Here is a 21,408-nt window from a genome sequence, read left to right on the forward strand (position 1 = left end):
AGAGAAATTGCACCTTCTATAAATGTTTAAAATACTGTATTTCTGTCTTTGTAATGTACAAAATATCTTAAGAAGGGTCGTTTATTTACTTGGGAAAATCTCTAATACTGGAGCTTTATTTGGTTTGGATTTCAGTAACCTCTGCCTTTTCCTTTTATCTGTATAATTAACATCTTACTAGTTGAGTGCAAAACAGATTTTCACCAAATCCATGGTTGAGTAACTCCTTGAATAGAAGATTCAGTTATATCTAAGAAACAAATAATTTGGTTTCTGTTTAACCTAATGTTGGCTCTTATCCACAAATGGCTTTTTAAGCAAATGCTCTTCTTTCAGGATTTTAACATCTCAGAAGATAAATATTAGTAAAGATCATTGAATTGGTCACCTATAATCTTTATTAATATCTAATTAGTACTAAAGTTCAGTGATTTATAGTACTTCAGTATTGATTAGGAATGACCTGGAGTTTTTTAAAATATAAGTCCCTAGAAAATAAATGGCACTTTCGATAATTATTTGCCAAACTCATCCTAATGAAGAGTGAGAGGAAAGACAAGTAGTTCTCAGAATAATTGGAGTTATTCAATACTTTACAGCCATTAGTTGTTTATAAATACAGTGTTGAATTGAGTTTAAAGTTGATATTCAACTGGGCAGGCTGCTTTAATGTATTTATCAGAACTGAAAATTCTTTGGGAAATATATTACCAAAACCCCACTGATTTGTAAATGCTTAATGCAGTTAACATTGATTTCTAATACTTTTGCCTATTTAAGAAAAAATTTTATATCAACATTCTCAATAAATGGTATGCTGCTTCCTTTCCTCAAAAAAATATGGGCAAGAATTCAAAGACATTAGAAGCTGCTTGGATTTCTCTTTGTAAAAAAAGATAATAAAATGTATAGGGTGGTAGTAAAATGTGTAAAAGATCAAAGAAATAATGAGTTTGCAGTTCACCCAGATTGGTGTGTGGGCTTGTCTGGGCCTCTGGTCATCCACTGGTTGAGAAGGTCAACTCTCCTGATTTATAGGAAGATAGCCTCATTAAAGCCAGCCTGACCTGTATTACTGCCAAAGGCAGTGGGGATCCTTAGTCTTTGAGTTGATTATTATATAAAGGTGGAACTCAGCAACAGAATTTGACTTTGTTTCTATAATCCTTCCAAGATTCTGCTCGGATTCCCCTTTTGAAATATCATATGGTCATTAATTTTAGTACACCAAGGAAAAAATGTTGAGTCAATAATGACTTTCATTTACTTATTTTGTTATTAATATTAATTCAACTGAACACATTAATTCCTGTCCTAATTATTTCTGTGATTAAATTAGAATATTCTTTATGTGTATTTGGAGCCCGGACTCAGCTCTTAGTAAATTTTGCTAACCATCAAGTTTCTAACACAACCCAGAAATTGGAAATAAATGACAATATTTATGCATTTGTCAGGAAAGGAGCAGTGTCTAGTCTAATCATCGTTGGTGACTGTGCAGGCTGACATAAACTGGTTCCGTAGCAGTCTTGAAGGCTTGTCACCCAAGTTAGTGTTACCTCATTAGCACTGTTGTGGGATTGGATCTCACGTGAAAACTGTACAGCCCCAGGAGCCATTGTGGTGTGATAAAAAGAGCCCTAGACTTCCATTATTAGTCCTGCTTCCTTTATTTACTATTTGTGTGATTTCAGCAACTTCTTCATCTCACTGAACCCTGGACCTCAGTTTCCTCCTCGATAAAATGGGAATAGTATATTTATCTCACAGGACTATTATACTTAAATTAAACAAGGATTTATAGAGGGGCGCTTAAACTCTCAAATGTTGCATTGAATAGTCTAAGGTCATTCAGTAAATTTGGAAGTGTATAAAGGGCAGGAATGTACAGTAGATGTTGACCGCTGTTTTTGTGTTTGGTAGATTAAACAAGATAAAATAATTTAAAACTACCAAATGAAGGACTTAGATTAACAATAGTGAAGGAATTCCAGATTGAAGTTGTTAAGTGAGGGATTTGGATTATTAAAAGTAGAGTTTCCTTCTATGGAAATGTTTTTTTAAAAACACATCTTCTGAGTTTAGAATCTTTTTTGAATGACTGGATGACTTTACAAGTATCTATGTAGGAAATGCAGGAGAACTCACTGCTGAGAGAGGATAAGAATTAAAGTCAATTTAGCTAGAGCTACACCATTCCAGTTTGGTAGCCATTAGCCATGTTGTGGCTATGAGCCTTTGAAATACGGCTGGCCCAAATTTAGGTGTGCCATAAATGTAAAAGATGACCAGATCTCAAAGACTTAGTACAGAAAAGAAACATATTTATAATTTTAATATATGTTAAATATTACTTTGGATTTATTAGATTGCATAAAATATGTTATTAAAATAAGTTTTGCTTATTTCTTTTTACTTTTTATAAATGTGGCTACTGGAAAATTTTAAATTATGTATATGGCTCACGTTATACTTCTGTTGGACAGTGCTGATCTAAAGAATAGCTCTGTGCAAGCTAACTCTTAAATTTAGATCCTTTTAAGTTTGGATATTGAGGTCAAGATTGCTACTCTAATACTAAGAATGTCAGAAGTCGTTTCTTCAATCCTATTTGTAAATACCCAAATTAGTTTTGACCCATGGTCACATTTACTTGTTGCAGAATTGTGGTACTCTGAAAGTGGCATCCAACTTTTAAAAGACGGTGTGAAGATAATATGAGGAATTCTTAATCTCAGGAAACAAACTGAGGGTTGCTGGAGTGGTGGGGGGGTGGGAGGGAGGGGGTGGCTGGGTGATAGACATTGGGGAGGGTATGTGCTATGGGGAGCACTGTGAAGTGTGCAAGACTGTTGAATCACAGATCTGTACTTCTGAAACAAATAATGCAACATATGTTAAGAAAAAAAAAAGAAGAAGATAGCGGGAGGGGAAGAATGAAGGGGAGTAAGTCGGAGGGGGAGACGAACCATGAGAGACGATGGACTCTGAAAAACAAACTGAGGGTTCTAGAGGGGAGGCGGGTGGGGGGATGGGTTAGCCCGGTGATGGGTATTAAAGAGGGCACATTCTGCGTGGAGCACTGGGTGTTATGCACAAACAATGAATCATGGAACGCTACATCAAAAACTAATGATGTAATGTATGGCGATTAACAACAATAAAAAATTATTAAAAAATAAAATAAATAAAAATAAAAGACGGTGTGAAGAATTCTCCTATCACAAGAACAACTAGTAGTAGAATGAATAATACTTTCCAGGAAACTTCTTTTTATTTATTTTTTTAAGATGTTATTTTTAAGTAATCTCTACACCTAACGTGGGGCTTGAACTCATGACCCCAAGATTAAGAGTCCGTCACATGCCTCAACGACTGAGCCAGCCAGACACCCCAGGAAATGTCTTTTTAAAAGACACCACCTGAAATGGTTTCCTTAACTCTTCCTTGCTTGAGGAACAGACTGGAGAGGTCAAGGCTGCAGGGAAGAGTTGCTTTACTGTTGGACGCCCAAGGTTCTTAGGAAACTGGTAGTGGCGGTGGTAGTACTCATATATAGCAGACTGATTTAATTTAAGTGTGTTTCTCCAATCACGGTCAGAAAACTAAATACTATCCATATTATTAGTACCTCTTTTAAAGGGAAATAAATGGACTATTATAGGTACATAGTTAAATATCAGGGCACTAAACATAGAAATAGATTATTTTTTAAACCTTTTAAATGTCAAAGATTACAAATACAAATACAAAATGAAAAGATTTAAGAACTGTGGAGAGAATTACCAGTTACTATGGACAAAGTAGTACCTTAAAACAGCCATGGTAACTCCGTCAGGGCACTCACAGGAATGTTCTGTGCTAGCTGTCTCAGAGCAGTTAATCACAACTTCAAATCATTATCACCTACTTTTGAATTCCTTGCTACTCTGCCTCATGAGTTGATTTGTAGGAAAATGCTATTTTTAGTTTGCTGTATCAGCAAGGACTTAATAGCACTTAATAAATACATCTTTAATTCATATTCACATCTAAAAACAAGCATTCTGAATTTAACGCTCCTGGAATCCATAGTTTGAATGCTTATATAATGCATTTGTGTTTTTCAAACCATGATTTTCCATTTGGGCTATTTAATATGCCCATTTAATCAATATTTGAATTATGGAAAATGGTGCCATAATTATCTGAGATGTAAACCATCTTTTGCATCATTGCCCTTATAATTTCAAATATCTTTTTATGTTGTTAGTTTTGTACTGTTCAGTGCTCTGCTTTTTAGTTCCTGAAATGCCAGATCCAGTGATGTTTAAATTGCTTTAGTCTTTGATGGGAGGGTCTGTAGCAATTCTGCCTTCATTTTGAGGGTGGGTAGATGATGAGAGACTAGGCCAGGAGCATGTTCAGCTGCATACCAAGCAGAAAGGCGCAGGTCTGGTGGGAGGGGTCTTTAGAGCAGCTGCTTCTACTTGCAGTCCTTTGATACAAGAGATGTGGCACATGGCAAAATGAGTGTGGAAGTTGCAACACACTGTAGTTACATGAAAGGGGCAAAATTAAAAATAAACGTTAAAATGGGTAATAAAACTCCTGAGCTTTTCATAAAATCAGGAGGCAGAACATTCTTGAAGGAGGAGAGAAAAAAAAAAAAAACTGCAGGTATCTGATTTATGTCTCCTGGCTTCAGCCTGGCTTTCTAGCACACTTATCAAAAGCCTTCCTCACACTTAGGACTTCTCTGCACAAAATCCACACCTGATTCACACCTCTCCTCTCCTGCAGGACCTTCCCAAGCACTTTTGGAGCTGGAGACCATCTTTCATGTGCCTCTGACCTCTTCCTTTCCCACGAACACTGAGCCACCCTGCCCCTCAGCCCCGCAGTGTTACATTCTGCACACTCCTTCCATGCCCATTTTTTCTTTCTTTTTTTTTTTTTAAGCTTTATTTATTTATTTTAAGGAGAGAGCATGAGCAAATGGGAGGAGGGGCAGAGGGAGAGGGAGAGAGAAAATCTCAAGCAGACTCCCCACTGAGCACAGAGCCTGATGCAGGGCTCCATCTCAGGACCCTGAGATCATGACCTGAGCCGGAAGAGTCACCCAGGCGCCATTCTTGCATGGGAATCTTACCGCTGCCCCCTGAAGGCAATTGAGTAGACTCTGCAGGTCCTCTGCATCATCTATGACGTGCCCCATTTCATCTGCAATAAGGAAGGCATTTGTAGAGGGTAACAGTCAGCTGGCAAGTGAGAGGCCCAGCACCGAGTTTCCAGCTGTAGATCCCATGGGCTTTTCATCACTGCCACTTACACAGTGTTCCCTTTAAAACAGCAAAAACAGAAAAATCAAACCTTCTTTGGCTTTGCTGTTCCTTTCCTACAGCCAGATTCTTCTAATTTGATCATGTCTAAACCTGGCATGGCATTGTGGAAGGACTGATGACTTTGGAGTTGGACAGGCCAGGGCTCAGACCTCCCCATTGTGGTAGCTATGTGATCTTGAACACATTTCTAAGCCTTAGCTTCCTAACCTGTAAAGTATCTACCTCATAGGGTTGTTGGCTCAGCAAGGGTAATGACTCTATTAAGTACTTAGCCCAGTGAGAAACATGATAAATTTTAATCTGTTAGGACATAATTGTCTCCTGCATACCGACTTCAAACCTGACCTCTCCACAGAATTTGATCTTGCCCAGAATGCTAATGGTCTTTTCTGGCTGACTCTTACAGCCTTTTCTTAGCCCTCTCCAACTACTCATGCCTTAATTCCCTCTATTCCGTTGACTTTCTTAATATTGTATTATTGATTCTTCCTTTTCCGGTGGCTTCTCTTTTGTCTAATTTACTGACTTCTTTTCCTCATTCTACCTGTACGTAAGTCTTCCATGGTTCAATCTGCAGTGATTGCTCTTATTGACAAGGCTAAGTTGAATTAATAAATCAGAGAGGAAATAACATTATCTCTTTTGCTTCGTGTATTACATCCTCAGCCTTGGTTCTTCTTCACCTGTTTGCCTTCTACTTCCAGATATAAAAATGTCACATTAGATTTTATTCACCTGCAAACAGGTAAAACTCCAGCACTATTAACACAGGAAGGCTTTAGTTATCTTGTTTCATGTGGACATGGCAAGTGATACCTATGCCCAAAATGTGTTTGTACAATGATGACGATGATATGAACGGTCTTATTTTCCAAATAGTATTCTGTAACTTATGTAATAGTCTTACCTACATTATCTGAATTTGTTCTGCTGAGTTATCAAAGTTTTATAGATGATGTAAAATAAATTTCTGATTTTGATGCTGGTTGGGAGCAGTGCCTTTACTGTTTAAATCGTACTATTTTTTGCCCTTTATTCCATATAATTTCCCTGGTGTGTATCTGTAAATGCTGGATTTTAGGCTAAAGAATAGACAACATATTCTTATCCAATTTAGGGAAAACTAAGAAAATGAGGTACAATTCAAAACAGCAAGTTGAGTTATTATCAGATCAAGAAAGTTATAAATTTTGAGACTTGATTACAAGAGTTTGGGGAAAGTATTTGTGCTATTTACATTTCTTATTAATAAAAGCTGGGGCACCTGGCTGGCTCAGTCGGCAGAGCATGCAACTCTTGATCTCAGGGCCATGAGTTCAAGCGCCACGCTGGGCATAGAGCTTAATTACTTAAATAAATAAAAAGAGCTGACTCTGTAATAGATATAGATAGATTTAGACTAGCAAAAAATGAAAAAGTTATATTGTCAGAGATTTTAAAGGGTAAAAAGTTAAGCTTAGCTTAAATGGGGGATTTCATCTCTTTAGTTAGAGAAGTCTTCATGTTACCATAGATCACATCCATTCATTCATCATTCACTCTGATTGTCTTTTGTTCTTACCTAACAAAGTATGTCCTGTGTTTGTTTTGCAGATCTAAAGCGGGAAGCCAGTATCTGTCATATGCTGAAACATCCCCACATTGTAGAGTTATTGGAGACATATAGCTCAGATGGAATGCTTTACATGGTTTTTGAATTGTGAGTGTACATTTTATTTTCTTAAGGGTTAAAGTTTTAAGCAGTGCTGGTTTGGGATAATGCTAACACTTTTAAAATGTAACAGTAGTTGTGAGCTCATCTGTTTAAGAAAGGTAACAAGAATAAAAGGATTATCTCATCTTAAGGTTCACAATGGCTAAGGAAGCAAAAGTTGGGCATATTTAGTTACCTTCGTTTTTAGTATACTTCAGAGAAGAGGCTGTAGAGAGAAAGAGTCCAGATGAATAACAGGCCCCAAAATATAAAATTCTGACCATAGGCGTCTTATTGAAGAAGACTGGGTTGGGAGTAGAGGTCTCCATGTAGCAAGCCTCTCTGGCAACTAAAAACAAGTAATAACAGACTTGACTTCCTATTTTGGTATAATTACCACATTGGCATATTAAGGAAATTCTGTAGATAACAGTGTGTTTGATTTTAATAAGGCACTTGACATGTTTGCCATATAATTTTTGTCATAAGATGGAGAAATGTGAGCTAAGGATAGTATAACTGGGTAGTTTGTAGCTAATTGGATGATTGTGTCCAAAGAGACTGTATAAAGTCTTATGGGATGGCATCCTATTCTTTCCAAAATTTTCTTCCATGACTTTGATTAGGGTCTCTCACAAGGTGGTAATCAAGGCATTGGCCAGGACTGGAGTCATTTTAAGACTCCACTGGGGATGGATTTGCTTCCAAGCTCACTCACATGGTTGTTGGCAGCAGCCTATTGGACTGAGAGCCTTAGTTCCTCATGAGCCATTGGCCTAGGCTTCCCTGGGTTCCTTGTCACCGGGCCTCTCCATATGGAAGTCAGTCTTGTAACCTAATCTCAGAAATCATACACCATCACTTCTACCATATTCTGTTAGTTAGAAGTAAGTCCCCAGATCCAGCCCACACATAAGGGGAGAGGATTACACAAGGGTGTGAACACCAAGGAGATACTGGTCATCCTTGGGAGCCGTGTAAGATGCTGCCCCCCCCCCCCCGCCATGGAGGGCTAGCTAATACATTGAATATCTAGATCAAATTTTTAAAATATTTTACAAGTTTGTAGCAAAGGAGCTGAAACAAAGATGAAATTTAAGACCAGTGAATACAAACTCCTTCAGTTATATAAGTACAGGATCACTATAAGCTTAGTTGTAACTGCTTATGTGAAAAAGATGTAAATGTTTTGAAAGGTAGTTGCTGCAGCAGCTTTAAATGGAAACTTTGGCTACATTAATTAAAAATATATAGTATTTAGAACCAAGCTGAGACTCCCACCGTATTGTATACTACCCCTTCTCCCTAGAGTGTTCATAGTAAGCAGGACACTGGTACGCTTCCCAAAGGCAATAACCAGAGTGGGAAAGAGCCTGTAAATTTTGCCCTAGAATCACAGCCTTCAAAATTTTTGTTGACATACCTGCTAAAAGAATTTTGAAAACCATGTACCTCCTCACATACTTTTGAGTTGATATATAAAAACTTCTATTGTGAGGCTATCATTTTTAGTGGTCTGTGTATTCTTTTAAATATATTTTCCTCTGAACGGTAGATCAGCACCTTTATCTCATTCAATTTATGGAAAATGTCTGCTATGTGACCTAAATGGCAGAGCTAGTCATCATTGTCAAGCCAGTCAGCCAAATCAGACTCACTGTCAGAGAAAAATCTGCCTTCATTTTTCAAACAAAATTAAAGTGTTAATAGACATCCCTGTGACAGTCATCTTACTATTGATTTTTAATTCTAAAATAGATAAGGCTTTGCCATGCATATATTATCTGGATGAAATAAAGTGGCTCTCCTCTTTCTTTCTGAAGCTCTGTTTTGCTCTCAAGTGTTTCTCTCTCAGGAGCTTTGCATCCCCTAGTTGTCTGAAGCTAGGCAGGCTTTTCAGGACGGGTGAGCAGTTCGTCTTTTGAGATGGGCTCGTATGAGTGGAGATGTAAAAGGAAACTCACTAGACCATAGACTTGTTTTCAAACAGATCAAATTATGGCAAGTGAAGAAATGGACACTGATTGCCTTCAAAAGATCCTAATTCTCCTATCTCCTGGAAGGACTTTGGGTACTCCCAGAGATTCCCCAAGTCCCAGTTTGAAGACCATGGAAGAGGTGTTGAAAAGACTGGGAAGCTTTAGTTACTCAAGAATCCATTGGTTTTCTTTTTCTGCCAAGAGAGTCCTCAGAACAAAGGCTGTGGTAAAACATACCGAAAGTCTTCAGTTATTTAAAAGGGTGTCGTATGTAAGAGGATTATATGTTTGTCCAGTGTAGGGTCAGGGGCTGTAACTGGAATCAACAAGCAGCAGGTAGATTCCACCTCTAAGCAAGGAAAGCCCCTGTAGCGATTAGACTAAGTCAGTGAATGAAACAGGCTGTCTCACAGAGTATGCAGTTCCTCACTAGAAATGCTTGCGCTCAAGCTGGACCCATCCAAGGAGGCTAAAGATAAGGGCTTAATTTTGGACTAGAGAGGGCCTCTAGTGTCCCTTCCAATTTTAAGATGTTATAATTCTTTTTTAATAACTTTCTCTGATTTATAATTTTATTCTTTATTCAAGAAACCTGTTTTCGTCTGTATTTTTATTCACTGAGAAAACAAAAAAAAACACAGTTTTATCATATACTCTCAAGTAATGAGCACAGAAAGCAAAATTTTAAGATTCACCTAAATTTCATCATGTTTGCTATTTGTTTCAAAGGGGTCTAAGTGACAGTACAGTAGAGAGATGATCTTTGGTGTTCTAAAACTTGAGTTACTATCCCAGCTCCATCACTTTTACTGATTATGTGACTTTGGCCATGTCTTCTAGCTTCTCTGAGCCAAGGCTGTTTTTTTTTTTTACCTTTAAAATCTTAATAAGATTATCAGAACTAGATGTGAATTCACTTTGTAAAATGGTGAAGCGCTCTACAACTGGAAGGTATTGTTTCCAGGGGATTTAGCAAGTTAGTTTTAGTCTCTCCTGTTAAATTATATGAGATTTTATAGAGCTAATTTTTTGTATGAGTCATTTGTCATTGAAATAATTCTTCAGTGGCTATATATGGAGATAAGACTTCATTAAAGTTGCATATCTACTGGTCACCTAATCTCAGTGTTAACCCAAATCACAAGAACGTGGCTTTATAATTTAATTTTCTGAACTTTTTGTTTTGGAAAATTTCAGATAAAAAGAGAATAGTGTGAACCTCAGTGCAGCTGTCACTGAACTTCAACAGTTATCAGCATTTTGCCATTCTTGTTCTGTGTGTCCTTTACTGTTACCTTTTCTTTTTTTCCTGGTGATTTCTAAAGCGATACCATTTCACCTATAAATATTCCTGTTTGGGTTTATAAAGAAGGACTTAAGGTATAGATATAGATAGATACCAGTGCATAATAGTATAATCATACCTTGCAAAATCAACAATCATTTAGTATTAGGTCACATTCGGTTGATGTTCAGTTTTTCCCTAATTGAACATGATTGTTGAACATGAATTTTTAAAAGATCTATTTCTAAATTTAGAATTATTTTATTAGCTCTGGGGATCTGGAAGTGGATTATGAATTCACAGTTAAAATAACTTAGTTATTTCTCAAAAGGGCCAGAAACAAAATAGAAATTTAAAATTGTTCTTTTGTATCGTTTTTTATAAATTCACCTCAACAGTTGTCCTTGTTCACTTTTTTGTGTTCTCTTTGATCTCCTGGGTTTAAAACAAATGAATAAACAAAAGACCAATTTACTAGAAGATTTAAGGTCCTATGGCTCAAAGAGCAAAGCAAAGTAAGTTTGTGTGTGCCTCCACCTACTGGCTAGGTAAGAGATTGTCTCTACAGCTGCAATGTAGACAAAGCTGCTCCAGAATTAGTTCCATATTTCTGGCAATAGATGTAATTCAGGGGCTCGTTGCTCAGCTGATGGGTTATCCGGACCCTTTCCACAGTTTTCTGACCTGCCACCAATACAGAGTAGACAAAGGGAAAACAAATAAAATAAGGTCAGTTGACTTTGCAACTTTTGGCTACTTGGAAACAGCTCTGATAATTTTGATGAAGAAAAAGAAATCCATGACTTTCTTAATAGGTATCCACATCTGCCTTTGCCACAGACTGTTATAACCAACTCTCCTTTTTTTCCCCCTAAGCCAGAGTCATGAAATTATATGGCCCGATCAGGTTGCTTATTATGTTAGAAAACCCATCCAACTAGTTGATACCCATTTAATTACAAATAGTTTTAAGTTTAAAGCATATTCAAATACAGACACTCACAGAAGTAGAGTTTTAGAGCCAGAAAAGATTAAAGCAGTAGTTTTCAAAATTTAACATTGAAAAATCCTGAGGAGAGCTTGTCAAACAAGCTTGTACCCAGGCACCACCCCTAGATACTCAGTTTCAACAACTGTGAGTCCCAAAGTGGGACGTCAAGAGATGATTGACCTTTAAAGTAGGGGCATTACTATTTAGAGACTATGTTGTCATTTTCCCCCAACACACACAGTAGTTTGTTAGAAATTTGCATGTGTTTGTACTAGACCCATTGCTTTGGGATCCATTGCTTTGGGATTACACTTAAATTTGGACTTGTGTGCAGTAGTTTGCTGAAACATATTTAAAAATACAGGTTCGGTTTTGAAGATGGAGCTGCGTTGTGTCACCCCCACTTAAATGATTATTTCTAAGTAACACATTCGGGCTTGTCTTTAGTTAAGGCTTGTCTTTAGATACTTGAGTTAAGCTGTAAATCCTAAATTGGCTGGCCAAGGAATTTTAATTACCTTATTATAGAATGATTACATATACCACAGGGAGACTTTTGTAGTAATTAAATATGGATTTAAAATACATCTGACATGAAAACAATAGTTTGTATCTTTTAAAATAATATTAGCAGCTTGTATTTTTGAAGCTCACAAAGAGATAGACTGATAGCTCTTTTATTTTTTTTAATTTTATTTCTTTCTCTTTTTGGTCTGATGTGTAAGCTTGGGGAAGGGAATATTTGTGGAATTCATTTATGCTGATAGAGTAGAATCGATTTCTACTTACTAGCTAACTTGCCAAGGAAAGGAAAGTATATTTGTTTCATATCAAGCAAGAAAAGTCTGGACTGTGGCATTTAAAAATTATATGAAGATCTGTACATATTTTTATAGCTAGTCTGATTTATTTTGATTTTTTGTTTTTATGTGTAATGATAAAAATTGCTATTCATTCATTCATCACATTTATCAAATGCCTACTTAAGTGCTGGATAATAGGAAATGGTTGGAAAATATCGTTTGGTCCGAGTAAACATCAGAAACTTGATACTTAAGGTAATGCAATAAGATACATGAGAGGATGTAGCTGGGTACCTGCAAAGACCTTTGATAAATACTAGTTGAAAGAAAAAAACTTCTATTATCATAAACTTTTTAAAAAAATTAAACATTTCCCTTAGCTAACTTCACTATATTAAATGTTTAGCTTTAAGAACTATGTGTCGGGGGTCCCCAAGATGCACCCCCAGGTTTGATGATTGACTAAGAGGACTCCTAGGACTCAGCATCTAGTTGTAGTCACAACTGTGATTTATTGCAGCTCAAAGATTCTATAAAGCAAAACCAGCGAAGAGAAAAGGTATATGAGTTGAAGTCCACGGGCAGCCAGCCACAAGCTTCCAAGGGTCTTCTGCCAGCAACCAGTTGTGATAACACATGTGAAATGTTGCCAACCAGGGAAGCTCATTAGAGACTCAGCACCCAGGTTATTTATTGGGAGCTGGTCATGTAGGCACCCTCTGCCTGGCACGTACCATCTTCCAGCCTCCCCAAGAGAAAGCAGGTGTTCTGGATAAATCATATTGTTTGCACAAACAGTGTAGACACAGTGAGCCATGCTTTCCAGTTAGGACAGGAGGAACCCGTCCAAGTTGCCAGATGCCAATCAAGAGCAAACTAGGTAGATAGGCCTTCCAAGCCCTTCAAAACCTTAGGCCTGCTATCTTAACTCTTTTTTGCACAAAAAAAGAGATAAATGGAAGGGTTTTAAGTTGATAAACTCCAGGATCTGCAAACAAAATATAATTACCTATAAAGAAAATTGCGGAGTACTTTTAACTGTAATTACTGTATCATTTTGACATCTATTAACAGAAAAATGTAGGTGTCCCAATTTTTGTATAAAACAAACCCTAGATTGAGATGCTACAGTGTAGAATAAATTTTAACCTTTGAATGCTCCATTAGAAAACAAACTACATTCTGATGTATACTTATCTTTGAGATGAATTTGAAGTTGTCACTCTGGTAAATTTTTTTGTATGTAAAGGCTGATCTTCAACCACTAAAATTTTGAAATAAGTTTATATACACACAAAATAAAATTCAGGTAATTTTCCGTTTTTTAAAAGAAGTTTGTTCATTTAAAGATAAAAATTGTAAGTAGTTTCTAGTGTAAATAATCTTCACAGTACACATACTTCATAGAAATTTAGAAATTGTGGAAAATTATAATGACAAAAATCATACCACTTGCAAAAGTTAATCACAGTGAACATTTTCTTCTACTTATATTCATGATCATAATTGCACTCATTTTATATATGCAGTTTTGTTTCCCGATTCTTTTCACTTACTAATTTTAAGCATTTTGCTATACCGTTCAATGTTTTTTAGATACAGTAGTCTAATTAAAATACCTCAACTATATGCATGTGCCATATTTAATGATTTCCTTATAGTTGGACATTTACTCTGTTTTCCCCATTAGAAGTAATGTTATGATTAATAATATTCTTGTACATAATTACTTGTTCACACCCCGTGATCGCTTTATTTCCTCAAAGTAAGTTTTTAGAAATAGGATTACTGGGTGAAAGAGTGCATGAATACAAAGGAACACCTACATCACACATAGATGTAACCTTTTTTTATACAAACTGTTACATTTAGAAAAATTCATACACGGAACTCTACAGCTTCAGGAATTACGGTAAACTGAACAACCATGTACCAACAACCCAGATCAAGAAATATAACCACTGCCTATAATACTCTTAATCACAGTCCCCTTCCTCTCTCAGAATTACCTTTACTCTAGACCTCGCCTCCATGCTTTCATGTCTATACCATCCATACAGTACCCCTGAGTAGTAGAATTTCAGTGTTATCTTTTAAAATCTTTAAATGAAGTCATACAGCATTTACTCCTTTTTGGTCTGTGAGATTGATCCAGGTTGCTTTGTGTTCCTTCATTTTATGGCTGTATAGTATTGCAGCGAACAAACATTCGCAATTTAACTACTCATTTTAATGTGAGTATGTATTTGGGTTGTTTTCAGATTTGGGTTATTTGGAACAGTGCTGTTGTAAACGAGCTTGTACATATATCCTGGGCATAAACCTGGGAGTGGAATTGATAGGTTTTAGAGTTTATACAACTTCAGTTTTCCAAGATCATACCAAGCTTATTTTCTTTTCTTTCCTTTTTTTTTTTTTTAAAGATTTTATTTATTTATTTGACAGAGAGAGACACAGCAAGAGAGGGAACACAAGCAGAGGGAGTGGAAGAGGGAGAAGCAGGCTTCCCGCAGAGCAGGGAGCCCGAGGCGGGGCTCGATCCCAGGACCCTGGGATCATGACCTGAGCCGAAGGCAGATGCTCAACAACTGAGCCACCCAGGCGCCCCCCAAGCTTATTTTCTAAAGTAGATGTATAAACCGACCCTTTACGAATGATATTTGCCTCTCTAAGGTAATTCAAGTCCTGGTTTTCCTGGCACTGCCCCTGTTTAAAAACCTGTTGTTAGTCCTTATTAACAGCACCCTCCTTTTATTCTCATGATTACTTATTGCCTATGCTGCATACCCTTGCTGATACTTGGCATTGTCAGAATTTTTAATTTTTGCCAGTTGGTGTGTAGTAGAATCTCATTGTGATTTCTCCTGATTATTCTTCCCTAATTGCCACTCCGTGACATATCTCTTCATTCTTCCTAGGGTACCTTTAGATTAGCAGAAGTTTGTGATTTTGATACAGTCTAATTTATCAGTTTTTTCTTTTATGGTTACTGTTTTTGGGTTTTGTCTAAGGACTATTTACTACTCTGAGATTATGAAGATATCCTCCTATGCTTTATCATCCATCTGAAATTAATTTGAAGTGTGCTGTGAGGTAGCAGTCCAATTTCATTTCTTTCCATGTAGATATTCAACAATCTCAGCACAATTACTGAAAAGACTGCTCTGCAGTACCACTTTTGCCATAAATCAAGCACCTATATGTGTGTGATTGTTCCCAGGTTCTGTTCTGGTCCAATAGTATATTTGCCTGGCATTGTGCCAAGAGCATGTTGGTTATCTTACTAAGTTCTGGTAACCAGTAGATCAGGGCCTTTTACCTTGTTCTTTTTCAGCCAGTTCTTGAGAGATGTACTTCTCCACATTTTCCATATACATTTTAGAAACAGCTTATCAGTGTACACACACACATACACCCCTGTTGGGATTTTCCCTTCAATTATTGTATCAAATCTTTATAACAGCTTGAGAATAATTGACATGGTTACAATATTGAGTCTTCCAGTTCATGAACATGGTGTCTGTCTTCCCATTTATTTAGATCTTTGATTTCATTCAATAACGTTTTATGCTTTTCTCTGCAGAGGTTGTATACATCTTTCATTAGAATTATTCTTAGGTATTTGTTTTTAAAGGGAGATTTGTCTCTCTCATCTCCTTTCTCTTTCCCTGCTTCCTTGTATTGACTTTATATTCCTTTCTATTCATCAAGCCGTATCAACCCCAGTAATTTATACATAGAATCACTTGGATTTTCTGCATACCTGATCATATCATCTGTGTATGAGGAGGATTTTGTTTATTCCTTTTCCATTCTTATACATATTTCTTTTTCTGGCCTTTACTGCAATGGATTAAACATTCAGAACAATGATGATAGCAGTTATCTTTATTTCTGATCTTAGAGTTTGCTAAGCATGAATGGATGGCGAATTTTATCAAATGCTTTTTTACTGCATATGTCAAAATGATCATATGACTCCTTTGATCTGTTAATGCAGTGAATTTCATTGATTCTTTGGCTAACCAAACTTGGTCGTGATGTATAATCCTTATATTCCCTTTTATGTATTGCTAGATTTGGTTTGTTATGTGTCTTAGACTTTTTGTATCTATATTTATAGAAAGATTATACTATAATTTTCTTATACTGTCCATACCAGGTCTTTGTATCTAGATTGTCCTAACCTCAAAAAATGAGTTGGGGAGTGTTCTCTGGTTTTGCTTGTTTTGTTTTCTTTATGATTGGTAGAACTTACCTATAGACCCGTTCAGGCCAGACTTTTGTGAGAAGAGTTTTCATTTCTGATTGAATTCCTTCAATATTTATAGGAATATTTGGTTTTCTATTTATTACCCTCACTTTGGGTGAATTGTATTTTGCTAGGGATGAGTGCATTTTATTGAAACTTTTTAAGCAGTTTTGGCACAAATTGGTTCATAATATCTCTGCAGGATCTTTTCCATTCTTTCATAATTTGTGCCTTTTCTTTTTCCTTCTCAGCCTTGCTAGATATTTGCCAGTTTTATCGGTCTTTTTTTTTTTTAAGGATTTTATTTATTTATTTGAGAGAGAGAATGAGATAGAGAGAGAGCATGAGAGGGGAGAGGGTCAGAGGGAGAAGCAGACTCCCCGCTGAGCAGGGAGCCCGATGCGGGACTCGATCCCGGGACTCCAGGATCATGACCTGAGCCGAAGGCAGTCGCTTAACCAACTGAGCCACCCAGGCGCCCTTATCGGTCTTTTAAACGATGACTTTTAGCTTTGTTAATCCTTTTCATTGCGTATTTATGTTCTGTTTCAGTAATTTCTGTTTGTTGTTATTTTTGTCCTTCTACTTTGGGTTTAATTTTCTAGGGGTTGTTTCCTCCCTTTTAAGTTTCAACATTTTTGTACCTGTAGGTTTTAGATGTGTCTCTTATTTAAAAGCATATAATTTTTCTTATTCTAGACGCCCTATCTTTGTCTTTTAATTGGAGCATTTAGTACATTGACACTTAATGATATTTGGGGATAGTTGATTTATGTCTGTGGTATTCTTATGTGCTTTCTATTGTACCACCTATTATGTATTTCTTTTCTTTGCCTTCCCTGACTTATTTGGGTCAATTCAATATGTTTTATCATTCTGTTTCTCTCAATTTGGAAATTTAAGTATTCTTTTCTGTTATCTTCGTGTGTACCTCAAGAATTACAGCACAACTCCCTGATGCATCGTGCTCTAATATTGATACCATGATTGTCTTCCTGAATAGTACAAGCACTGTAGAACACATGAATTTGATGTAATGCCCCTCCTTTGACTTACAGGCTGTTGTTTTCATGTATTTACATTGTGTGCCTGAATACGTAAGCTACATGTTTTTACATTACTCCGCACTTGTCCTTTCTTTGTTCATTATTCTTTCAGCATCTCTAAGGTTTTATCTGGATTCATTTTCCCTGTGTCAGTCTGCTGGGTGCAAACTGTCCATTTTTATTAGTTTCAGAATTTCCTTCTATCCCCTTCAGTCTTGAAGGATATTCACTGAGTAGAGAATTCTAGGTCGGCATTTTCTTTCCATTAGATATCATTCTGTCTTCCGGCTTCCATTGATGTTGAGAATTCAGGTAGCAGTCTGTCACTAATCTAAGAATGATCTCTATTTCACAGGTTATTAAAAAATGTTTTCTTTATCTTTCGTTTGTGGATATGTGGGTGGGTGTCTTAGTCCTGCCTTCTCTTGAATCAGTGTACTGATACTATTTGTTGTTATGGAAAATTTTCAGCCATTATCACTTTAAATATTGCCTCTGTCCCTTTCTTCCTCTCATCACCTTTGTGACCCCAGTTAAGCATACACATAGCTGTACCTTCTGGTATGTTCTACATCTTCTCCCTTCTTTTCTGTATTTTGCTTGTTTTTCTTTTGAAAATCTATATTACTTTTCATTATTTTCATTTTCTTGCAAAACAAAAAATTCAAGCTCAGCTTTTATGTTCTGGGACATAATGAGCTTCATTATTTGATAATCTGTGCTGGATAATCTCAACATAAGAAGTCCCTGTGGGTTTGTCTTTATTGTCTATCATTTTTTGCTGGTTCTTCATCGAGATCTCTTACCCTTCATGTACCAGATTCATTTTGACTCTCTGTTGGAAATTATTCCAGAAATTACTGGCCTAGAATGATGCTTTTTTTCCCCCAGAGAGGACTTTCATTTGCTGCTACTAGGCACCTTCAGGCACTAGCACTTTGGAACCATCTTAAGGTTTAAGGCTTAGATTTTTAAAACCACTCGGAGATCAAGCCAGATTGCACGTATGTGAAGGGGCTGATTATTTCTGGTTCACCCCTAGCTCTTCAGGGTTTTAGCTTAAGGTTGAAGAGTAATTTATGAGATTCCTCTGAATTCTGACCTCTTTGCCCTTAAAGATCTTCTGTGTAAATAGATGTCCCCAGGGCAAGAAGGACTATGATTCTTTTTTTTTTTAAGATTTTATTTTATTTGAGAGAGAGAGAATGAGAGATAGAGAGCACGAGAGGGAAGAGGGTCAGAGGGAGAAGGAAGACTCCCCGCTGAGCAGGGAGCCCGATGTGGGACTCGATCCCGGGACTCCAGGATCATGACCCGAGCCGAAGGCAGTCGCTTAACCAACTGAGCCACCCAGGCACCCCAGGACTATGATTCTTGATACCTCTCTTGAGTTCCCATTCTCTCCCAGATTCTAGTCAACATTCCTGACAATTTGATTAGTACTTTGATGCTTCCAGGAAGTTTTTTATCCCACTTTTTTCTTGTCTTCAATGGGAGACATCACCTAGCAAGTGTCAGCAATATAGTTAAAACTTCTTTGACATAGTATCTTATCATTCTCCATACAGATTGCACCTAAAATTTATATTCAAACCAGTGATAGATGACAGCATCCATGTTGACATTTTGATAAGTCAAAATGATGTTTTGGTTTAATTGGCATTTGTTTTGTTACTATTGTGGTCAAATATTTTTTAAAGTATGCTGACCTATTTCTTTTCATCCATTCACTTTCTTTAGTTTTTTGCCATTTTGTAAGAATTCTGGTATTTACTAAGGATATTTACCCTTTTCGTATATTTGCAAATATTTTCCCCATTTAATTTTGCCTGTGGTATTGGATTTTTTGTGTGTTGATTTTTTTAATATGCAGAAATTTACATTCTGTCAGAGAAAGAAGTTACAAATAAGCAAGAGTGAAGATGGATACCTGTGCATGGGTTAGTACACACATGCATTTCCTGGCTCTGTCCCCTGAGAGGGTCTAGAAGTAGTGAAAAGCGCAGTAGTAATGAGCACACCCACACCCAGAACTTCATTTCTTTTTTTTTTTTTAAGATTTTATTTCTTTATTTGAGAGAGAGAGAGATCTTCATTTCTAAATATCATTCTCTGTTAGAAGAGCCAGGGCTCCTTGGAGAAATGATGACTCCTAGGACTGGGGCAGAGAAAATACAAGATGAGCCTGGAGCATTTTATAGTGTCTGAAAGGAAGGAAGGGCTCAAAAAAAAAGTAATGTCAAAGGGTCACAGGAGCCAACCTGAAGGAACTCCCAGTGGCCAAACCTGGAACAATTTGGGCAACAAAATAACATAGTATTGGATTATAACCCAGAGTATAAAATACATATATATCCATACTGATATACATAAATTATTGAATAAATTAACAATGGGAGGGAAGGAACAAATCTTCCTTACAGAATTCCAAACAATGTATGTAGGTACTCCCCCCTCCCCCTCCAGGAGATGAAGATAACCCCCATCCTTCCTTCAGTGTGGGCTGGACTTGGTGACTCACTTTCAAAGAACAGAGGATGGAAAGGAGAACATAGCAGCTTGATAGTGAAGAGAACTGGCTGACCCCCTTCCCCTTATTCAGGGAATCAAGTTAACATCACCAGTGATAAGTCACGTAGATATCACGTGTCCCCTGAGGTGATATGAGGAGAAGGACACTTCGCCTCTCTGATATCCTTCCCCAAAATCTACAACCCCCATCGAAAAATGGAAAAAAAAAAAAAAACAAAAAACCTTAACACAAATCAAAATTGAGGGACATTCTACAAAACACCTGGCCAGTGCCCCCCTTTTTTTAAGCAGTTGAGGTCATGAAAAACAAGAATGAAAAATTGTCACAGACAAGAGAAAAAAACTAAGGAGGCTTAATAACAAAATGCATTGTGCTGTCTGTCCTGCATGGGATCCCAGAACAAAGTACATTAGTCAACAAACTGAAGTCCACCTACAGTTTAGAGTTGAATTGACAATAATGTACCAGTGTTACCCTCTTAGTTTCGGCAAATGTACTATAGTTACCTAAGATGTTATAACATTAGGGGAAGTTGGGTGAGAGGCATACAGGAGCTCTGTACTATCTTTGCCCTTTTTATGTAAATCTTAAAATTACTCTAGGGGCGCCTGGGTGGCTCATTCGGTTAAGTGTCTGCCTTCGGCTCAGGTCATGATCTCAGGATCCTGGAATCCAGCCCCACATTGTGCTCCCTGCTCAGAGGGGAGTCTACTTCTCCCTCTCCCTCTGCCCCTTCCCTAGCTCATGCTCTCTCTCACTCTCTGTCTCAAATAAATAAAATCTTCAAAAAAATCATTCTAAACTAAAAAGTTTTCTTCGATCAAAACTAAACAAAAACAAAACCACAAGTTTATATCATTATTTCCAGTTTAAGGTAATAATTGCAGATTTTTATTTATGAGCCATTTACTAGATATAAGGAATTTTTGCTTTTTAACATAATTTTGTTGCAGTCATTTTACAGCGTCCTTACTTTGTGGAGAAAAGTACTGAAATATTTATGCATAAGGTGATATTAATGTCTGGGATCTGCCTCAGAATCAGGTGAGGGGTGAGCAGTGGGTACTGGGTTTGAAGTATAGGTTAAACAAGATTAGCTAGGAAGTTGTCAGTTGCTGGAGCAGGGTAATGGGTACACAAGGCTTCATTACTCTATACTTTCTCCTTTCAAAAGTTTTCCCAGAATGTAAAGTTGGTTTTTTTTTAAGTGAGAAAGAAAGTAGAGTTTTTACTTAACTTTTTAAATTTTCTTTTTTTTTATTTTTTATTGTTACGTTAATCACCATACATTACATCATTAGTTTTTGATATAGTGTTCCATGATTCATTGTTTGTGCATAACACCCAGTGCTCCACGCAGAACGTGCCCTCTTTAATACCCATCACCAGGCTAACCCATCCCCCCACCCCCCTCCCCTCTAGAACCCTCAGTTTGTTTTTCAGAGCCCATCGTCTCTCATGGTTCGTCTCCCCCTCCGACTTACCCCCCTTCATTTTTCCCC

The 21,408-nt window shown here is 37.0% G+C and overlaps 1 protein-coding gene across 4 annotated transcripts in view; it reads left to right on the plus strand.

Moving 5' to 3' along the window:
- Positions 1–21,408, plus strand: part of CASK (calcium/calmodulin dependent serine protein kinase) — a 354,818-nt gene that overhangs the window by 125,437 nt on the left and 207,973 nt on the right. For all 4 annotated transcript variants that reach the window (XM_028113495.2, XM_028113492.2, XM_028113493.2 and 1 more), the window contains exon 3: positions 6,918–7,023. In XM_028113495.2, the coding sequence (XP_027969296.1) occupies positions 6,918–7,023 (106 nt within the window). The remainder of the gene's footprint in view (positions 1–6,917; positions 7,024–21,408) is intronic.

This window comes from Eumetopias jubatus, unplaced genomic scaffold (assembly GCF_037043125.1).
Source record: "Eumetopias jubatus isolate StellerSeaLion01/CBP00866 unplaced genomic scaffold, mEumJub1_p1.0 scaffold_11, whole genome shotgun sequence".
NCBI classification, from domain to species: Eukaryota; Metazoa; Chordata; class Mammalia; order Carnivora; family Otariidae; genus Eumetopias; species Eumetopias jubatus.